Raw genomic sequence first — 23,240 nt, 5'->3', positions numbered from 1 at the left:
TAAGTGGATAAACAGATAAAGAAAATGTGTTGTAGGGGTGCCTGGGTGGCTCAGTGGATTAAAGCCTCTGCCTTTGGCTCAGGTCATGATCCCAGGGTCCTGGGATTGAGCTCAGCAGAGAGCCTGCTTCCTCCTCTCTCTCTGTCTGCCTCTCTGCCTACTTGTGATCTCTGTGTCAAATAAATAAATAAAATCTAAAAAAAAAAAAAAGAAAGAAAGAAAGAAAATGTGTTGTAGATGTTACAATGAAATATTACTCAGCCATAAAGAAGAATAAAATCCTGCCATTTGCGACACAGATGGACCTGGAAGACCTAAAGGGTATCGTGCAAAGTAAAGTATGTCAGAGAAAAGACAAATACCATACAGTTTCACTTACATGTGGAATCTAAAAAGCAAGACTCATAAAAACAGAACTTGTGGTTGCCAGAGAAGGGAGGGTGGAGTGTCATACTAACTTTGTATGGTGGCAGTTCTACACTTAATCATGGTAAGCATTTCCCAAGGTATATAATCACCATGTGAAACACCTGAAACGAATTATTTTGTGTCACCAATATAAAACAAAAAACTGGGTAGATGCTATTCCTAATATTCTGTGGAGAAGGATCAGATGTTTTCTAGATCTGAGACAATACATCATGCATAGTGATTCAGAGGACAGGCTTTGAGGACAGACCTGGAATCCAAACTGGCTCTTCCATGTCCTGTTATTGCACAGGGTCCTTACACCTCTATAGTCCTCAGTTTCCCCACCAAAAGCAGAGAAATAGTAATAGTTCCTGCCTCATGATATTAAAATCAAATAATGTATATAAATAAAGCAGCTGCCCTATGGTAACCACCCAAATCTGAGTCATCTGTTCTACCAGCTAAAGCTCACCAGACAATGGCAGAGTACAATTTATTTTCCAATTTTTTTCTCAATTCAATGCTTACCTTCTCATTCCCTGGAGGAACACAAGATACAGAGAACACTTTAATTAATACACTGTCTTCCCCTACTGTAAGATACCACTGTTTAAACCTTTTTCTAGGTTAAATTCTCAACTTTACAGTTTCTCTAAACACAACTGTTATATCCAGCTGCCTAAAGCTACCCTCTATCAACTAACCTCCCAAAATTGCTTATTTCTTGCAAATATTTTGTTAAAATAATTACACCTTCAAAATGGTAAAAATAAGGGGCGCCTAGGTGGCTCAGTGGGTTAAGCCTCTGCCTTCGGCTCAGGTCATGATCTCAGGGTCCTGGGATGGGGTCCCGCATCGGGCTCTCTGCTCAGCAGGGAGCCTGCTTCCCCCTTTCTCTGCCTGCCTCTCTGCCTACTTGTGATATCTGTCAAATAAATAAATAAAATCTTAAAAAAAAATGGTAAAATAATTATACCTCCAACAGCATTTCCTTACCATCAAGCCGTTTGCTAATCTGCTCCTTTGCAAGTCTAGCTGGCCAGCACTTCCTCACCGAGTCAGCAACTAAAGTTCTTTCATTTTTCTCCCCAGTATTAGAGCCAACATTCCTCACATCTGGACTTTCCACCTGTTCAGTAACGCTTTCAATGTTCTTAGTAGAATTCTGTCCTTCCTGTGATTTTTCTTCCATACAATCATTTGACTCGGACACACCAGGATCATCAACATTACTCTTAGATGCTTGGTCTAAAAGTTTAACAATCACTGAAGAATGTGGTGGTGAAGTTCTTTCTGGTGAACTTGAGTCTTCTGAAATATTAAGAGGTGTGGGTGGCAACTCTGACAAATGAGCCAATTCTTTCTGTGTTCGTGGAGGTTTTTCAGTAATTTCTGAAAGCTTTACAGGGTTGCAGCAAAGTTTGGCATATTCACCACCTAACCTATGACATAATTCATTTATTATGACATCACAGTCTCCAAGAAGCTCTACATCAAAATGCAGATGAGGCAAAGGTTCTCTATTTATTAATATCTGAGGCACTTCATGGGGTATGGAACCTAAAAATGAGATGAAAAATGCATTAGAAAAAGGGAAGGGAGCTAATAAAGCCACAATAAAAACACTATACAAAATCTAACATGCTCCCATTACCAAAAAAGAAACCAGCCACTACTATTTAGCCAAGCCATCACATTTCCTACCAAGCCATCAAATAAAGAGATGAGAAGTTAAGCATCTTCGTAAAATTTCAGGTCCTGTTTCCCATCACCTGATTAACTTTGAGCAATCTTCTCAGGCTTTTCTACTGTGTACCTCAATTTCCTTGACTGTATAATGGGTAACAGTACTTGCTCACAAGGCTGTAGTCAGAATTCGTCAAGTGCATAGAAGAGCTCTGGGCACATAGTGATGGTTACTCTATCAAAACAGCTCCTGATACAATGTGTGGAAATTCATTCAAATCCATTTTCCACCATTATATACCTGTGTTTTACATCGTTTAAAAATAACTTCTGGGTATCAGCAACACACTATTAATACTGCCCCACAGAAAGCTTTTAAGAATGTCTCTGCTTACCTTTAAAGAGAAAAAATAACTAAAAAATAAAGTAAGGTATTCATTAAATTTTATCCTATATTCTGGGCATCTGGGTGGCTCAGTGGGTTAAGCCGCTGCCTTCGGCTCAGGTCATGATCTCAGGGTCCTGGGATAGAGTCCCGCATCGGGCTCTCTGCTCAGCAGGGAGCCTGCTTCCCTCTCTCTCTCTCTCTCTCTCTGCCTGTCTCTCTGCCTGCTTGTGGTCTGTCTCTGTCAAATAAATAAATAAAATCTTTAAAAAAAAAATTTTTTTTTATCCTATATTCTGTCAAAGAATTTCACAGCTATTTTGGGAAGACTGAAACTGATAAAGCCATCACATGCAGGTAGGAAAAAAATGCAGAATTGTAGAGCTGAACTCCTGTTCAGTGTCATGGTTCAGTGTCTTCCAACTGTTTGCTCTGGCTTGCCTATGATTGCTCATGTAGAGTTCTAATTTAATTCTCTGAAAGAGTCTGATATTCTCAGGACGGCCGGGTTGTCCTCTTGGTTTCAGCTCAGGTCATGATCTCAGGGTCCTGAGATCAGCCCATGTTTGGGCTCCCCATTCAGTGTGGGAGTACAGTAGGGAGTCTTTTCCTCCTCCATCTTCCTTCCCCCTGCTGCTCCTCCTGCATGCATGTACTCTAAAATAAATAAAATCCTCTAAAAAAAAAAAGTTTGGGGGCTTCTAGGGGGCTCAGTTGGTTAAACATCTGCCTTCAGCTAAGGTCATCATTCCAGGGTCCTAGGATTGAGGCCTGTGTCAGGTACCCCTGAGGAGACGTCCATGCATTTGCTCTCTCTCAAATAAATAAGTAATTTTTTAAAATCTTAAAAAAAAAGTTTGATATTCTTTTCCCCTCACCTTTTAAGGCACACCTCATGCGACTGAATTTAGTCACTCTATCTTCCTCTCCCCTTGCTTCCTCATTAGAGGGAGAAAAGAGATAATATGAGAGCAAATGTTAAATATTCCTGAGAGTAAAAGGGACTTAAATTATATTTGAGCTTTCTCAAACACACAAAATCCCTTATGGGTAAAGTTGATCCACATACAATGATTATGACAAGGCATGACTGTTACTTTTTTTTTTTTTTTGAGAGAGAGGGAATCCCTAGCAGGCACCATGCTCAGCATAGGACCACAGGACCCTGACATTAGGACCCCAGTTCAGACACCCAACTGACTGAGCCACTCCTATACCCCAAGGCATGATTGTTACTCTCATAAAAACAGACCAATAATATCGAGCCCCCAAATACTCTTAAGTGAGTATATTACACTTCTAGGTTACATTTAATTCTAACTAAACATACAAACTTATTGGAACTAAAAATCAACTACATTTGAACGATCAACAACTATAATCAAATTAAGACTAGAAACACACAGATTAAGGACTGTTTCCTAAGTGTATGTAAATTAGCTGAAGCTAACTCCTATCATAATAGAAACACACTCCACTGAAAAAGCTATTTCCCCTTGTTTTAGTTTTTCCCTTTCCCAAACCCTGCACCAAAAAATTAACCAATCTCCACAAATATGAACAACACCAAGAAATAAAGTTTGGCTCTTCACCACTCTTTAACCCACAGAGAGAATAAGATCATTGGGGTCCACTGTAGAGACCCACAACCTATGGCAGTCTGTACAGAAATATGCTGTAAAAGTCATCACCAACTTACTTGGAATTAGTGCTACTGGTCTTACTTTCAGGGAAGACCCAATAACAATGAGGAGATCAACTTCATCTTTGTCGTACTTCATGGCTCTATGAAACTGCTCTGGTAAATTTTCACCAAAAAAGACAATCTCTGGTTTCATGATAGCAAGTGGCTCATCTGCTGGGCATCTAGGACAACGAGGAACCACCTACAGGTTCCAGATTTTGGTTGAGACAGGAAAAGGAAAAGCACTCAAGTTAGAAATAATCAACACTTACACACTTCCCAAGAATGCATTTCCAAATTATCAAAGCTGAATCACTATATTGTAGTGAAACTAATATAAATACTATTAATTATACCAGAATTAAAATTTAAAACTTAAAGAATAAAATTCCCACATAAAAAAAGTATTTTCAAACTGAAGTGTAGAAGCATATGAAATAAGCCATGTGTTTAAGTCCTGGGGGGGGGCGATTATCAAAGAGGAAAAACTATGGATAAATAGTAGGGAAAACTGAATACAACCCTCAATGGCAATGTCACCCATCAATGACTTTACCAACATACAATGAAATACAATGGTCTTACTGTCTAAGTATGTAGCTATTGTAATATCCTTGAAGACCTACATTTGATATTTAAGAGTCCACCACAGATTAAGAAAAACCAACACTTGTATATATGTACACATGACTTAATCCTCTCAAAAAATTTAAGACAGAGATTCCATTTTAATGTGCTCTTCTCCACTCATAATTATGTCTGATTAACTATATATATGTGGCTAAGCACATAAAATTTGTCTGATGGTTCTTATTCTCTGCCATTATTTTCCTGTACTTCTTTTTTGGAGGACAGCAATCATACATGAAATACCTTTTAGAGTAACTTTTTAAATGTTTTAAAGGAATACCAAGAACTAATGAACTAATTTAAAATTCAAAATACGACAGGCACTAAAAGGGAAAGTAAGAGAAACTCTAATATAGCAACACCTCATGTATGATTTGGGTTTTTAATTTTAACTTGGATAATCAACCAATTTCATCATTTTAGAGACATTATAGAGCAGTGTTTTCAACTTAAGGGATTAAAAGGGTCTTATATATTTATTTCATCAGCATTTCCAATGGTGATATTATCTTCCTGGCATCTTTCTGTACTACACACTTTCAGAAAAAAAGAAAAAAATAATAATGTGGAGGCAAAAAAAGAGACCAAAGATATGCACAATTCCTAAAATATGGGTGATAAATTACCTGATTAAAAATATCTCCTCGTACAGCTTCACAGTCTACTTTGTATTTACAAATCAGACAAGATGCTGTTGCAAAGGATCCTAAAAACCAATACACACATGCATTAATAAATTACGTTTCGGGACGCCTGGGTGGCTCAGTTGGTTAAGCGGCTGCCTTCCGCTCAGGTCATGATCCCGGCGTCCTGGGCCCACATCGGGCTCCTTGCTCGGCAGGGAGCCTGCTTCTCCCTCTGCCTCTACCATTCTGTCTGCCTGTGCTCGCTCTCTCCCTCTCTCTCTCTGATAAATAAATAAAATCTTTAGAAAAATAAATAAATAAATAAATTACGTTTCTATTTATTTAAACATACCACAAAGATTATAAAGTCTGACCCCAGAAAAGAGAATTAAGATTCCACAAGGGACTCTCAGGGATGAATTAAAATACTTACACATAATAAATACAGACAATCCAGTCCTCAATTGAGATGCTGACATAGTAATACCTTCTAAAGCTATTCTTTTCAATAAAATAAACCAATTCCTCCAGAGCTAAAACTCGAGTTGGAAGGCTATAATTGTGTGACGTTAGCTTAATTAATAGTTATACATTAAAAACAAGTTTTTTGTTTTTGTTTTTTAAAGATTTTATTCATCCATTTGACAGAAAGAGGGAGAGAGCACAAGCAGGGAGAGAAACAGACTCCCCGCTGAGCAGGGAGCCCCATGTAGGGCTCCATCCTAGCACTCTGCTATCACAACCTGAGCTGAAAGCAGACACTTAACCGACTGAGCTACCCACGCACCCCAAAAAGTTTAGATACATAAGAAAATGGACTGCGCCTACTTTAATTATCCCGCAATTAAATGAAAGTCTTCTAAATTTCTAAATTCTATACATCTGAACTATCCATTTGTTTAGTTTCATAAACTAAAGAGGTCATGTTTTTCTTATATGTCAATATTACTTTTATAATCAAAAGAGGTTATTTAGAAGAATGGAATATAACTGCTACACCTTTTGAAACACATTAGGACATTAATCTGTACAATTAATTTGTACAATTAAGTATCAAGGCCAATAGTTCTGGTTAAATTTTTTTGTATTCTACTCTTTAAAATTTATCTAAACTGATAACATGACTAAATAAAAAAGCTTAATCTATTTCTGGATGGCAACCTACTTTCTAATCTATTTTTTCCTATGAAACTAATTAAATAACAGAAAGCATTCTAAAGTTTACTAACCATGACACTGAATTATCCTCTGGATTCCCGCAACCTGTTCCAGTGTATCTATGTTCTGAGTATAGTTCCGAAGTAGTTTTCCTTCTTTATCTGACAAGGCTATGAATTTGTGACAGAGAGATGGTTGGAACTGTCCAGGATATATTTCCTATATAATGCAAAAGGCAAAAAAATGATTACAGTAAAGAAATAAGTATAACACCTGTCATGTTTAGGTTTAACCAAAAAACTACCAACGATAGTCCCCATGTATAAATAAATTTAAAAATACATGAGCATCTCAAAGCATCTAGATGGTTGCAACACACACCAACAAAAGGATTGCTGCTGTAATATGTATAAAACTCAGCTATTAGTGAACTTTCCCCTTGAAGAAAAAAGTCAACCCATAAGCATCTCTAATAAATGTTAACAGATATCTTAATAAAAGTCAGAAGAAATACACACCTGAGAATTTATCTAATTTTTTGCTGGCTGCAAATTCAGGGTTTTGTTTTTTTTTTAAGGAAAAAGAAAAGTTTAAGTTGAAATTAAAGCTATCAAAGATATGGTGACTTCTTTTAAAAACTAAAAGGCACTGTCAACACAATATTAAAAGTTGTTTATTCATCATTCATTATAAATATCAACCTGTTGGAAGTTTAAAGCTAAAGTTTTAATTCCTTACCAAAATTGTTTTCCTTCCACTGCACAGGCACATACTGGTATAGTATAGAGTTGCTCATGAATGCTGAGTTGCTGGATTTTGTGTGTGTGTTTTTCCCCCCAAATAATGCTTCAATGCTGTTTCTTCTTTAAAAACAAAGAATTCAGATATACACATGGCAAAAAGATCAGAGAAAAAGTATCAATTTTGGTCCTCTCAACTTTTGACAGTGTTTTTATTAAATTTCATTTAGTAAGTGACTATGGCAAAGGAAGTTTCTTCTCTACTTTCTTCTTTAAAGTAGTAATGCTACCTACTTCCTTACCATTCATTACAGCCTCTAACCTATTACAATGCTAGCAAAAAATCAGACACAACCGTAGGTCTGTCAATAGGGGACCGGTTGTAGAAATATATTACATCCATAATAGTGGAGTATGCAGCCATTAAAATGAATGTGAGAGGTCTAGATGTACTGACCTGGAAAATGGTCCAATGACATGTGAAAAAAAGCAAGTTAGTCACCAGTGTGTAGAGTTTTGTTTTTGTTGTTTTGTTATTAAGCAAAAATAGAAATTAATATGCACATGTCTATAGATACATTCACACAAACACCAAGTCAAGGATACAAAGAAGCTATTAACAAAGGTGGGGAAATGTTCAACTTCTGATGTTATATAAAAAACTTTAATAAGATTATAGATGACTTTACTTTTCACCTATTTAGTATTTCAAATTTTAAGAAACTCTCTACAGGGATACCTTTTAGGCAAAAATAATAAGCAAATCTCCTAACCACCGCCATATACATATTCCTATGTTACTGAAAATATTATACCAAAACCCCAAAATTCAGCCTCACATCCAAATTTTTATCATGAATTTCACTGACAACTTTGCAATTTAAGAAACAGACAATGCATATAGAAAGAAGTAACAGGTGAAGGGCTTATTAAAGCTATGTTTATAGAAAACTGAAAGCTAACATTATGTTTTGAACCACTACAACATGCTATACTAACTACTGTTTTCTCCCCAGAATGCTTTGTTCTAGTACATTTAAAGGATTAATCATCATAATTATTTACTAAGCTCTCTGGAAATGGCTATTAAAAGTATTTTTAAAAAAAAATATTTTTAGGGACGCCTGGGTGGCTCAGTTGGTTGGACGACTGCCTTCGGCTCAGGTCATGATCCTGGAGTCCCGGGATCGAGTCCCGCATCGGGCTCCCAGCTCCATGGGGAGTCTGCTTCTCTCTTTCTGACCTTCTCCTCATTCATGCTCTCTCTCACTGTCTCTCTCTCAAGTAAATAAATAAAATCTTAAAAAAAAAAAAAATATTTTTAGGGGGGCACCTGGGTGGCTCAGAGGGTTAAAGCTTCTGCCTTCAGCTCAGGTCATGATCCCAGGGTCCTGGGATAGAGCTCCGAATCCAGCTCTCTGCTCAGCAGAAGGCCTGCTTCCCCCCTCTCTCTGCCTGACTCTGCCTGCTTGTGATCTCAGTCTGTCAAATAAATAAGTAAAATCTTAAAATATATAGATATATATAGATATAGATATATAAAATATATAGATATATAGTCATTAAGCATCTGCCTTCAGCTCGGGTCATGATCCCAGGCCAGGGTCCTGGGCTCAAGCCCCACATCAGGCTCCTTGCTTGGCAGGAAACCTACTTTCCCTCTCCCACTCCCCCTGCTCGTGTTCCTGGTCTCACTGTCTCTTGGTGTCAGATAAATAAGTAAAATCTTAAAAACTTATTTATATATATTTATATATATATATATATACATATTAATATATGTAATATATACTTTTTTACAACAAATATTACGATATGTGAGGCTACAGAAAAATGGATTCTAATAAGGAACATGAGAACATGCCAAACTCATAACATGAACAAATGACTACCTAGAGAGCAGGTTTGGGGAGCAAGAGTACCAAGACTTTACCCTCCTGGAATGAACTTTTCTGTGTCTTATCATCCCCTATTCCTCTATTTATATATATGTATGTATATGTGTGTGTGTGTGTGTGTGTGTGTTTTCTTTTTTTTTTTTAAAGTAGGATCCATGCCCAACATGTGACTTGAACTCATCATGCTCTACTGACTGACTAAGCCCGCCAGGTGCCCTCCCTATTCCCTTTTTAAAGAGGAAGGTAAGAAGCACAAAGATGTGCGGGACATCAGATTCAGTTCTACACTCCAGTTTCCCTTCATGTCCAATCCACGAGAGTTCAGGGTAGTTTAGCCCTTAAAGTTACAAATCAATTTCTGTATTTGGGGATAACTTACGAATATTATAAGCCTACATTTTATTATGTGAGGACCTAAATGACTTGAATCTTAACTCTATTTTCTTCCGAATATACAGTGGACCATGTCTGAACCATAAGATTTAAATACTGTGTTCAGGGGCGCCTGGGTGGCTCAGTGGGTTAAGCCTTTGCCTTTGGCTCAGGTCATGATCTCAGGGTCCTGGAGTCCTGCATCAGGCGCTCTGCTCAGCAGGGAGCCTGCTTCCCTTTCTCTCTCTCTGCCTGCCTCTGACTACTTGTGATCTCTGTCAAATATATAAAATCCTTAAAAAAAAAAAAAAAATTAAATACTGTGTTCGAACTAAAGGATATAATCTGAAATAATGAAAAAAAAAATTACCATGGGAGGGCTTTTAATGGACACTACTCCTAGGACAGATTCTTAACATCAAGTCTGCTAAAAGCCAAATGGCTGAGGCTAAAACTTTCAGATAAAAGTACGGACTGGGAGGCCTTGGTGGCTAAATCAGTTACGCATGTGACTTCAGCTGAGGTTATTATCTTGGGGTCCTGGGCTCCCTGGTCAGTGGAGAGTCTGCTTTTCCCTCTCCCTCTGCTATCCCCTCTCTCTCAAATACATAGATCTTAAAAAAAAAAAAAAAAAAAAAAAAAGTCACAAAAGTATGAATTGATCTTCTTTGTTGGAACTGTGAACTTTGTTGGAACTCTCTGTTCTCAGACAGACCATCCCAAATCTCAACATTCTGAAGCATTATTAGGAAAATAATCATGTGAACTAGGCCACTCTGTTACTGCCACAGGGGTACTTATAGATTAGAATGAAAGAACTGGGACCAAATGCTAAAATGCTATTAAAAAGATGCATTGCTTCCATGCAGATGTACCCAGAAACAAGCACAAGAGAATTTCAATCAGTTAAACTATTAGTTACCACTTTATGAATTTTTAGCATGTACCAGGCATAACAGAAGTCCTTTATTTATTATAATGCTATATAAGATGTAAAAACCCACTGAAAAGGTGGGATGCCTAGGTAGCTCAGTCAGTTAAGCATCTGCCTTTGGCTCAGGTCATGATCCCAGGACATGGAACTGAGTCTGCCAGGGAGCCTGCTACTCCCTCCGCCTGCCACTCCCCCTAACTTGTGAGCGTGGCCCCCTCTTTCTCTCTCTCTCCAATCAATCAATCAATAAATAAATAAACAAATTCCTCAAAAAAAAAATTTAACAGTTGGAAAGGCAAACTAAATACAGCAGCGTTTCTATATGGTCCACAAAGAAAAGCACATTTACTATCTGGCCCTATACTGAAAAGGATTGCTGACTCTATTATAGACATATATATTCCCCATTTTGCAGATGAACAAACTAAAGCACACAAGTAACTTGCCAAAAGTCACAAGAACAAGTAGCATAGCTGTCATTCAAATCAGTTCTGAAAACAAAGTGTGGTTCTTAATCATTATGCATGCTGTCTTTTCAATTTTGATCCCTCAACATCAAGCTTATTTCTCTTTTAGGCTAATAAGCACCACTACTAAGTACTGTATTTTGCATCTCTTCAAGGAACTGCTGCAAGCTTGAATTCCAATCACTATCTAACTTAAAAACACTCTTCAAGAATGCATGACGTCTCCACAAGTATGAGAAAGAAAAGCATCCCAATGGAAAAAAACAGCTAAGAATAAATAGGCAATTCAAAGTTATACACATGGCCAAGAGTAAAAAGCAGTCATCCACACTAATACACAAAAACACTAGTATGAGAAGATGCTAATTTTTATCTACTGAGATTTTTAATTGCCTTAAAAACAACTCTAGATATCCATTAATAGGAGACTGATTAAGTATATTGTAGTACAATTATAATACTATGCAGCCTTTTCTTAAAAATGATGTATATCTGTTAAGTGCCATCATGAAACTATTTCCAAGAATATTAAGTAGGAAAAAAAGCAAGGTAGAGAAGAGAATGTATGATTCTGTTAGTAATTATTTTTAAAATATTGAAAACTCGGGGCGCCTGGGTGGCTCAGTGGTTTGGGCTGCTGCCTTCGGCTCGGGTCATGATCTCAGGGTCCTGGGATCGAGCCCCGCATCGGGCTCCCTGCTCCGCAGGAAGCCTGCTTCCCTCTCTCTCTCTGCCTGCCTCTCTGCCTACTTGTGATCTCTGTCTGTCAAATAAATAAATAAAATCTTTAAAAAAAAAAATATTGAAAACTTATCATAATGTCTTCTATATACACATCCAAGTTTACTCTTTTTTTCCTGGAAGGATACCCAAGAAAATATCTTACCATGGTAACTTTAAAGAGACTGGAGATAGAGAAGACTGACTGGGGAACCCAACTAACATGTCTTATACAGTTAAAATTTTTTAAACCACATATACAACACACACACACAAACACACATGTGCATGTGATTTTTTTCAAGTATTTTAATACCAATAGTGCACTGTGGAAGGTTTCTTAGGTATGTAGGGGGCAGGGGCATGCTAAATCAGCCTTCTAATACACTTCTGATAGGAGTATATTTTATTCCACCTTTCCAGGTAGCAGTGAGAAAAAACATACCACGACTTTCAGCAATTGCAGTTTCAGGAATTTATCCTAGAAACACTGGGAACATACCAAGAAGGACAATCACAGCAACACTATTTACAATAAAAGAAAAATAGGAAACACCCGAAAAGTACACTTGTGGAATTATAGTACACCAGTGGATGAACATTATGACCATTAGAAAGTATTCAAATATCTGAAAGAAAAAATTAAATGCAAAAGACTACAAATCCAGAGCAGTAGACAAAACAGCTCATTTTTATAACAAAAATATGCATTCAATAAATAAATTTTTAAAAATACATTTGGGTATAAAACTATAGGTGCGTTTATACATAAGTGACCTACAAAAACCTAAGTACTAACATTATCTTCAGATAAATGGCACTCTGGCTTTTTTTTTTTTGGCTTACATTTTTTGATGCTAGGTGATGGGCTGGTTTTAAGAGATTAAGTTTCTAACTACAGAATCTGGTATGTTTGCACATTAACAAAGTGATCATTTTTTGAATATATACAAAGATGTTTGGAATTAAGTTCCTAAAAATTCAGTTCATATTTCCCCCTCTTCTATTTGACTTTTAATCACTTTAGGGTAAAGGATATTCATTGAATTCAATATGGGGTAGCATCTACACCTGGAATAGCATCTACACCCTCTGAACAGTCTTTTCTGACAACAGAAAGTTATTTATAGATCCTCAGTTTCACCCTCTTAATATAACCCTTCGTTTTTAAACAATTATCAGTCAATTATTTTAGACCCCTGAAAACCATGACCACAACTCATTATCAATCCTAACCTTTACTATGCACGAGGCTAATGGTTCAGAACACTGCTACACAGCTTTAATGTTGGGCTCAATTTTTCTTATATACAAGAATTCAAAGAGATACCTACAGGTAGGCACACTGTAATATAATGGTGCTCAAACAGGTAGCAATTTTACAGGCGACACTTGGTAATGTTTGCAGGCTTTCTGACTGCCATGACTGGGAGGGAGAGTGTTATTAATAGCATTTAGTGGGAGAAAGCCATGGATGCTGCTAGACAGCCTACAATGCATAGGACAGTTCCTGATAGCAAATAATTATCCACCCCAAAATGTCAACAGATTGAGAAACTTTTCTACTGAGCCAGCTGGAATTTCCCATCTAAATGAAAATGTTTCCTTCTCAATAATTATATATAACCACTGCCTCAATTTATGTGTAGAAATTCCTTCCTTCCAAAATGTCTAAATTTCACCAGTAATATTTTTTGATGGTATCATATTAAATTTACTTTCTCATAACAAACTAAAATCATCAGCCATCTTTATGAACTTTCTGGCCAGTTAGAGAAACTGATAAAAAACTTTAGATTTTGAATATTTTATTTATGTACTATTTTGAGAATCTAGTAAAATACTGTGTAAGTTTTACATATCCTTCCCACCCTCCATTTCTGTATATGATCTTTCATTCTTTGTCCTTATTTCCTGCTTAAGCTTTTTCCTATTCATTTTTTAGACCAAAATTAACTCAGTCTATTACCATTACTATCAATTTTAAGTGCTACTTCAGCAACTAAAAGCATTCGTTTAGGCAGTGTGAGAATTAAAGTATAATAATCCTATACAAGTAGCAGTTACAAAGATTAATGTATTTGGCTCTTACCGTAACTTAAATGAAAACTCAAAGCAATCATGCAGAATTAAATTTATATAAACAAAACTGGGAAAGGATGCACTTTATAAATGACTAAACTTAATTTTTTTCACTTTATTAACTAAACAAATATAAAATCTTAAAACTTTTATAGAAGAAAAAAATGCTGCCCCTCAAAACTTTTCTTCTCCCAGGGGTATGAAAGATGTACACAAGTGACTAAAAACATTATAACACATTAACAGCTGCCATTTTTATCATAACTCACTTACTTTCTCTTATCCATGGTCTAGATTTCTGTTAAGCTCATTTTTAAAAATTCCTATAATTTGTCCTTAGCAGAGTAATTCTGAATTGCTTCTACAGATTCTTACCTATCAAAGCTAGTTTAAGCTCAAACTGAGTATCCAGTCTGTACATCAGACAACTAAAGTTTCTTACCCTTGCTATTTCAATTCTCAGTTACCACATTTTTCCAAGTGTCAGGTTACTACTTTACTAGGCCATTTAATATATACTTTGGGCAACGTGTTTCTTCTCAGAACACAGAATTTACAGCAAAAATCTAGTGAGCATTATATAAATGTACCAGTCAATCAACTTTTATCATAAAATATAAGATAATTTCTATTTACTTGCTGGCCCTCTAAGTGTTAATCTCTTAATAACTAGAGCTATTATAATGTGAGTGTCTAAGTCCAACTCAAGAAGCCTATAATTAAATGATACTTCACTTCTTCAAAAATCATGTAGTACCTACTACTAGCAGTGGAATATAAGAGCTTTTCTGAGTTATATAAATAGTCCTTGAAAGTCTGAAAGAAGTGCTCTTTAATTAAAAATCAGGTTCATTTAATTTCTAGATTTATGAAAAACTAGTCAATAATACAAAAGACCCTTATCAAATATACTGAAGTTTAGAAATAACAATTTTACAATTTCTTTCCATAAAACCACTATAGAATAAAAAATAAAAGTTTTCTACAGACTAAAATCCCCTGGACATGGTATAACTTAAACTTTACAGGACAGCTGCCCAATAGAAATACGTGAGCCATGTATAAAATTTAAAATTTCCTAGTAACCATATTAAAAACATGAAATTATATGTCAAACATGATATATGTTTGACCCAATATCAAAAGCATTATCATTTCTACATATAATCAGTGTAAATAAATATACATTATTTTCTATTTTTTTCCATGTATTTCCAAAATCTGGTACATCTTCCACACTTACGTCACATCTCAGTACACTTGTGTACTCAACAACCCCATACAGATGAAGGATTCTGAATTAGTGCAGCTCTAGAGACTCTAGAGCAAAATAAAACAAACTTGACTAAAATGCAACCTAAGAATCTTCATCCCTAAGAAGAGACTTTTGAGGCACATCCTCATGTGTTAAACTCTGGCTACCATAAAAATACAAGAGATTACAATCTTTATAACCCATAAAAAAATATTAAAAATCAAAACAGTGATTTTACTTTCATAGGTCTACTCTACTGACCTCTAAAATTAGCCTGAACAATGTAAAGGCCATTACTAAAACACAAACTTGAAAAATATGAAATAGTCTCTTTAAAAATAAGCTCAATCCTAAAATGAAAAGTAAACGATAGTCCCTCCTTCTGGGAAGAAGAAAATTCTGATTGAAATGATTTTATTTCAGTGACCTTACTCTACACCAGTCCTAGGACCCAATTTACTAGACAATGAATGGTAAACTTAAGAAGCCTAAATGTGAATAAAATACATTTTCATGAGAAAAGGTCAAAGAACTAGAAAACTTCATAGTACCTTTGCAAACTTGAAGAATGGTCTTGGATCTTTTCTGAAATATTCAATATCAAACATTGCTTGAGGATCTGGAAGGTCTGGGAAGTCTATTGCAAGGCGAGCATAAATACCATCTCTTGACCTGAAGTCAGGTATTCCACAAGAAACAGAAACCTGGAATATGCATGGCATAATTTGCACAATTCAATCTTCTATCTTTATAATTGCTAGTTCATCATATAATTAGGGAAGAGCTGAAAAATATTTTACTTTAAAATTTATTTTGGGGAACAATTTCAAATTCAAATAAAACAAACACAAAAAAAACCAGTATAGTGAAATCCATCACATTTTCCATTCATAATGGGGTAAGGAATTTTAAATCAGGCTAATTTTTTTTTTTCAGGCTAAATTTTAAACTTAAAGGTTTATGTTTAAAGACATAAAGCAACTGCAATTTGAGGACAGAGTAAACCATTTCAAATTATTTTAACTACAAAGCAGGCATGATTTTCTATCACAGTCAGGTATTTGAAAAAATAAAAATTGTCATCTGGTCAAGGTTCTACTATTTCAATATTAAATTCCTGTATTTTCTTTAAAAATTCGATCATATAATATTTTAAATCTTAACTGACATTTCAAATTGGAATTTCAAAAGTTAACTTTTTGTTTCACAATTTTATCAATTGACCCCACTCTAACCTCAGAGTAAAATAAGCTTGTCTAAATCGCATCTGGGAACAAAGTAGAAATATTCTTGATAATTATTTATGATTAAATAGCACTCTGCCTTAACTCAAAATGGCAAAAAGCAAGACTAAATTTTACTCCAACAGTTATTGCTTGCCCTAGGTCATGTAAGATATTCCGTTCTCAACACACACTAGCCCTAGGTAGCTAGTTAAGTGTGAACCCAAAGTGGGGCTAATGCCACCACAATCATATCTCCTTAAATTAAAATGAAGAGGGGCGCCTGGGTGGCTCAGTGGGTTAAGACTCTGCCTTCTGCTCAGGTCATGATCTCAGGATCCTGGGATCGAGCCCCAGATCGGGCTCTCTGCTCAGCAGGGAGCCTGCTTCCCCCTCTCTCTCTGCCTGTCTGTCTACTTGTGATCTCTCTCTCTGTGTCTAATAAGTAAATAAAATCTTTTAAAAAAATAAATTAAAATGAAGGGGAGGTAGAAACCTGTTGCCTTCCCAACACTAAGTTACTTATTTATGAATACCAATTTGGTTCCTAATTTCCCCAAAAAGATGGAACAAAAGCCCCAATTTTTCCATCAGACAGAGGCTAACACACTGCAACGCAAAAGTATTCCCTGCCTCTCCTTTAGGAGCTGTAGTATAATAATAAGTAAAAACCTTGCCTTAACTCCACTTACTGTATTAACAAACAGAAGTCTTTTCTATGGTTGCTGGAGGTTTTTAAAGAAATGAACCAGTTTAACAACTGCTATAACATTTTTTATATAGTAGTTTCCAAATATAAATTCCCATTATCATGTTAAGATAATTCTTCTACACAAAAAAATGTTTCTTATAATTGAAAAAAGCCTAAGGAAAAAAAAAATCACACATCCCTCTTTTACTAGTGTTTTTTATACATCTTACATACCCCAGCTCCTGTCAGAACTATTATTTTTTTGCACTCTTGCAGTAATTTCACAGCATCTTCAATTGTATTAATATCTTTTCTTTTTTTTCTTTTTGGTGGTTCTGAAAGGATATTAATAACAATCTGCCACAGTGTCATATCATCCAGTTCAGGTGGAGGAATTGTTTCTGGTAGCAAATCTTTAAGAATTGTTCGAGGATCTGTGCCAATCATGAGATGTTGCTGAACGAAAGTATATGGACCTACATCAAGAAGGAAAAGAATTAGAAATAATCCACCGCCAAGTAATTCAAAAATCTCATTTTCTAAAATTATGAATTAGCAACCTTCAAAGTTTTTTTCAAAATAAGAAAAGAAAGCAACATATAGGTATTCATTCTTTAGAGCTAGTGCTCTCTCCCAATGAGAATTAAGGAGATCAAATTAAAAGACGTGCCAGCTCTTACAGCTCTTAAATCCAAACTCTCTTCTCCTATTTTTAAAAATAAAACCAAAATTCACTCTTCAGATCATTATGTTCTTTCAAATAAATATCTGTCATGTAAGACTTAAAAATTTAGTATGTTAAGCTGATTTGGGTCAAAAAACTTTCAGAATTATTCAAATGCTGATAATAATTACCTTCATTTACTGAGTAGTTATTTAATGTCAGGAACTGTCAGTTACTAAATCACATAAGTCTTCCTTAAAATATGTTTAATAGAGGGACGCCTGGGTGGCTCAGTGGGTTAAGCCTCTGCCTTCGGCTCAGGTCATGATCTCAGGGTCCTGGGATCGAGCCCAGCATCAAGCTCTGCTCAGCGGGGAGCCTGCTTCCTACTCTGTCTCTTCCTGCCTCTCTGCCTACTTGTGATCTCTGTCAAATAAATAAATAAAATCTTTTTTAAAAATAAAATTAATTAACTAATTAAGAAGACATTAAAAATCACAGTTCGATAAGATATAAAAAGAGATGACTGGCATTTCCAATAAATTTGCCAATTCTACCTCAAAATTTAATCTTAAAACAACTTTTTCTCTATTTCTTTATTACTATCATCCTGGTTTAACCTAAAATCATGTCTTATACCGTAAATACTATAATCATCTCCAATGAACCTTTGCCCCTTTGAAGTCAACCTATATACACAGTACAGATTTTTTTTAAATGATCTTTTAAGAGAAAAAGTGATTTTAAGAGAAAAAGAAGGTCATTATATGATAAGAGGGTCAATGATATCAACTTTTAAATTTCAAATTCTGATTGTTGCTAATATAAAGAAATACAGCTGAGTTTTAAATGATCACGTATCCTATAACTTCGGTCTAATCATTTAATTCTGGTAGCTTTTTTTTGACATTTCCATCCAATTTTTACTTAGATGATCTTGTCTACTGCAAACAGTAACAGCTTTTATCTGTCTTTCTAATACAGAGTCCTTTATTTTTCTTATCTATTATAGTGGCTAGAACCTCTAGGACAATATGGAATTTAAAAAAAAAAAACTACCAGGATTAAATGTCTATGGCTAAGATCTAGAAGAATACACAATAATTAATAACAGAAGTACAAAAGAGTTCTACAACTCAATAAAAGAAAGGCACCAGTCCCGTAAGCCCACAGGAAACCCATAGGTAATTACAATCTCTTTAAAATTTTCCAGTAATAATCTTCATTTCGATCTTAACCAATCTCCCAAAATGACACAATACTGATGCTTTGGATAGTAATAATTTTTACCCTGTAATTTCTTAGATCAGTTTTCCAGTTTGAAAAAAACAAAAATAGAGTGAGTATTACAGATACTAAAGAGGAACTAAGTACCACCGTTTAAAGAGTCAAGACACTTTTTCAAAGACTGAGAGCATATTAAGATGGTCATTTATATTTTGGTATAAAAATCTGATACTGTAGGGGCGCCTGGGTGGCTCAGTAGATTAGGCCTCTGCCTTCGGCTCCTCGGGTCCTGGGATTGAGCCCTGCATTGGGCTCTCTGCTCAGCAAGGAGCCTGCTTCCCCCTCTCTGCCTGCCTCTCTGCCTACTTGTGATCTCCGTCAAATAAATAAATAAAATCTTAAAAAAAAAAAAAAGTTAAAAAAAATCTTGATAGTGTTCTCTACGTCAAAATACCTTCCTATTTTATCCATACTTAACATTTACTGAGCACAAACTGTGTGCCAGGTACTTTTCTAGACAGCAACAAAATGCTATACCATACAGTCAAAAATCTCTGCTCCCACGGAGCTTATATTCTATATACAGGAACTAAAACAAAAAAGTTAGATACAGAGCTTATTAAGAAGTGGTAAGTACTAATGAAAAAAAGAAAAAAGGACAGATTTGAATTGAGAAAGAGCAAGATACTCTAACTGGAGAAAAAGCACCCCACACAGAGCGGGTACAAGTGAAGAACTGGAGGAGAGCGAAGGACCTGAGAAATACCAGATGCCAGCTTTCATGGGCTTATTTAGCTGTTCAAAAACAAAAACAGAACAAAGCACTAGACTTTTCCCCGGAAACATAAGCGGACACTAAATCTCAGGAAACACCTAAAAACCTCATCACCAGGTTTTAAGGGTACAGAAAAATTTATTTTTAGTTGACTTTAAAAAATACAGAGTACATTCTCTAAAGCTCTGAAACCATACCTATCCGTGGCCTTGGAGTCCAGTCACTAGAGCTTGCATGTGAGGCTCTATCATCCTCATCACTTTCACAGGAATGAAAACCATTGGTGATTATTTCATCATCAAAAAGAAGGTCATCTGCAAAAGAACCCAAAGTAACTCGAGGTTGCTGAAACAAGCTGCATCTAAAATGTATGAAGATCTGTAACAGTTGGGGCGCCTGGGTGGCTCAGTGGTTTGGGCTGCTGCCTTTGGCTCGGGTCATGATCTCAGGGTCCTGGGATCGAGCCCCGCATCGGGCTCCCTGCTCCGCAGGAAGCCTGCTTTCCTCTCTCTCTCTCTCTGCCTGACTCTCTGCCTACTTGTGATCTCCGTCTTTCAAATAAATAAATAAAATCTTTAAAAAAAAAAAGATCTGTAACAGTTATGATGCAGTGATTGAATAAACCACTGAACATTCATTCATAGTGCCTAGGTTAAAAAAATGCCTCCTGGGTCAGCCTGCACCATTCAAAGGAGCAGTATATACACATCTTTACAGATTCTGTGCACAATCATAAAACTTTAAGTTCATCAAAATCTAGAAATAATTATACTTAATCAAAACACAAAAGTTGGGGCGCCTGGGTGGCTCAGTGGGTTGAGCCGCTGCCTTCCGCTCGAGTCATGATCTCAGGGTCCTGGGTCCTCCTCTCTCTCTGTCTGCCTCTCTGCCTACTTGTGATCTCTGTCAAATAAATAAAATCTTTAAAAAAAAAAAAAAAGTTATTGGGGTGCCTGGGTGGTTCAGTGGGTTAAAGCCTCTACTTTTGGCTCAGGTCATGGTCTCAGGGTCCTGGGATCAAGCCCCACATCGGGCTCTCTGCTCACCAGGGAGCCTGCTTCCCCTCTCTGCCTAGTTCTCTGCCTACTTGTGATCTCTGTCTGTCAAATAAATAAATAAAATCCTTTAAAAAAATAAATAAATTTTTTTAACAAAAAACACAAAAGCTCTAGTTACACTGAATTTACTGATCAAAACAGGAATTCATGAAACTTGTCAAAAACTTCACAAGTCATTCAAACCTATGACTATGCCCTTCTCATATAATACTAGATGTACAAAGATATTTTTGCGTGGTTTCCCATATTAAACTGTTTACTGAAATCAAGGATCGATTTACTAATCTAGACCTTAATGCACACGTATAGTCAAATGGCCTGCTGACTGGATTTATTGATAAAGACGAACACCCATCCAGGACAGAAACTCCTCAGAGTGAAAATATGAAAACCCTCAAAGATGACAGGACATGACATACACAACTAACACATGTTTTAGTATACCAGAAAAATGTCAACTCATGTTTCGGGGTTACAGATATACATGAACATACAAAATTACACCTAATCTAAAAAATCCTAAGTATATAATCAGGGGGAAAAGTACTACTTATATTAAATAGTCTTAAAGTACCATCATGCTCCAAACCCAGCATTAACTGCACCAAAGAACGGTAATGTCTTTTAGAAAAAGCTATGCTTTTCAAATTTTGCAGACTATGACTTTAGAAACAGCTCTGCTCCCTAAAATTTAAACCAAGTTTAAAAATAAAGATCCTAAAAATCAAAAGAAAAAAAAAAAAAACGAACTGCACAGGTGTGTCAGTTTGCAAAGACAACTAAGGCTGCTGCAAAGGACCGGCAAAAGTTGCAGATTTAACAGTGCAGGTAGGGGTGTGGAAAAGCGAAAGATGTTAAACAAAGGCAATATGCTAAAGAGAGTAGGAGGAGAGGGAAACTTACTTTAAAACCAACTGCGGGAGCTTAGCCGCCCGGCGGCTGCGCAAAGCGCGAGGCCGCCCAGGCGGGCCGCGGAGGGAGGGAAAGAAGGAGCAGAGGGAGGGAGTACTCGAGCCGCTCGAGCAGCCCGGCCATCAGCCGGAGAGGTGCACAGTCGAGGCCAGTGGTGGGGAAAGGGACGCCACAGAACCAGACCTGAGCCCCCAGCCCGCCTCAGAGAACGCCCCCAACCCCATACCAGAAGGGGCCCCAAGAGAGGGAGGAGGGGATGCGCAGTCCCTGCCGCCCGCGCCCTGCGCACCTCGGTACCCAATCGCTGCCGCCGCCGCCTCTTCCTCCTCTTCGCCCTCGTCGTCGTCGTCGTCGTCGTAGAAGTCGTCGGCCGGCGGCGGCTCCCGGGATAGGCCCTGTAGGCCCGGCCCATTGTCTCCTTCTCCGGCCGTCGCCGCCTGGGCCTCCCGCTCCCCGCCCGCCGCCGCCGCCGACGCCGCCGCCTCCCGCCACAGAGCCGCCGCCGCCGCGGGGCAGCCCCCGGTCGCCGCCGGCACCTCACGTTCAGGGGCCGCCCCACCGGGCTCGCCCGGGCTCCGCCCCAGGCCGGGACAGTCTTTCCGTGGTCTCTTGCGAAGTGGCTCCCCGACGGGCGGCGACGCGGCCTCCCTCTCGGCCGCCACCGCCGAGGGGGAGCCGCCGGGCTGAAGGGCGAGCGCCGCCTCGTCCGCCATCTTCCAACTGCCTCTCTGGCCCTCCTCCCTCGCCTCCTCTGCTCCCGCTCGACTCGCGGCAGTGGCGCCCCCGCGGCTCCGGCTGCGGGAGATTTAAACCCCGTCACGTGACCCGGTCCTCTTCGCCCCCGCCCTCCCGCCGCTCCCGCCACCCACGCGGGCCGGACCACAACACGGCGGGTCACGTGGCGGGCGGAGGCGGCGTGGGCTGGGAGGAAACGCGGCCCCACCCCTCTGCGGCAGGCGCGTCTGGCAGCCAAACCCGCCCATTTCCCCAACTTCTTTTCAAAACTAGCGTCAAATCGCTGTCGCCCGGATGGCTTAAGTTTTGGTTCACACTGTGAGTCTCCACTTAAGTCGGAAGTGCACACCTTGCTTGCCTTAGGCTTTTCCAGGTTTAAACTAAGAGGTTAAAACAGTTCCTGAGAGGCGATGAGGACTGAAGCTGGCCAAGGATTAGCTTCGTGAAATAACGCTGGATAGTCTTGTTAACAGCATGAGTAGAGAATAAAAGACACAGTTCACTCCTCACCCTCTTCACGCGGTTCTGACAGCTCCTCTTTGCTCCTTTTTCCTCGTGCTCCAGTTTTTAGCTGACTGCTCCCCACCCCCATCACTTGCAGGGTGGTGTAAATGGTCGAAGCCTTAAAGGCCTGTATCCGCGCTGAGAAACCTCTGACCGGGGTTGGAGATCAGCCTATCGGCTTTCTGGCCCCACCTTGGCTCCAAAGGTGTGTGAATTACCTTCTCTGAGTGTATTGGGCGATATGCGAAGAAGCAGAATGAACCTGACTTCGCCCGTATATATACTTCTTCTGACTTTGGCCTGGGATTTGAGATTCTTGCCTGCAAACTTGAGCAGTTTAGCCTTTCTAAATGCAATATTCTCATCTCTAAAATGGTCATGTTTTTAGCGTTGTAAGAATTGA

At 37.9% G+C, this 23,240-nt stretch overlaps 1 protein-coding gene across 2 annotated transcripts in view; it reads right to left on the bottom strand.

The window, feature by feature from the left end:
• SIRT1 (sirtuin 1) overlaps positions 1-22,408 on the bottom strand; it is a 29,013-nt gene extending 6,605 nt beyond the window's left edge. The window contains exons 1-8 of one of the 2 annotated variants that reach the window (XM_082714845.1): positions 21,888-22,408; positions 19,826-19,942; positions 17,197-17,438; positions 15,600-15,752; positions 6,652-6,799; positions 5,423-5,502; positions 4,182-4,368; positions 1,408-1,971 (exon numbers count right to left, since the gene is read on the bottom strand). In XM_082714845.1, coding sequence (XP_082570971.1) covers positions 1,408-1,971; positions 4,182-4,368; positions 5,423-5,502; positions 6,652-6,799; positions 15,600-15,752; positions 17,197-17,438; positions 19,826-19,942; positions 21,888-22,311 — 1,915 coding nt within the window. In that variant the 5' untranslated portion in view covers positions 22,312-22,408. Of the gene's footprint in view, positions 1-1,407; positions 1,972-4,181; positions 4,369-5,422; positions 5,503-6,651; positions 6,800-7,318; positions 7,444-15,599; positions 15,753-17,196; positions 17,439-19,825; positions 19,943-21,887 lie in introns of those variants that run through there. The other variant, XM_082714846.1, reaches the window with a different exon arrangement.
• Positions 22,409-23,240: the final 832 nt, after the last annotated feature.

This window comes from Mustela nivalis (assembly GCF_964662115.1).
Source record: "Mustela nivalis genome assembly, chromosome: 2".
In the NCBI taxonomy this organism is placed as follows: domain Eukaryota; kingdom Metazoa; phylum Chordata; class Mammalia; order Carnivora; family Mustelidae; genus Mustela; species Mustela nivalis.
This window is presented reverse-complemented; position numbering and strand designations above follow the sequence as displayed.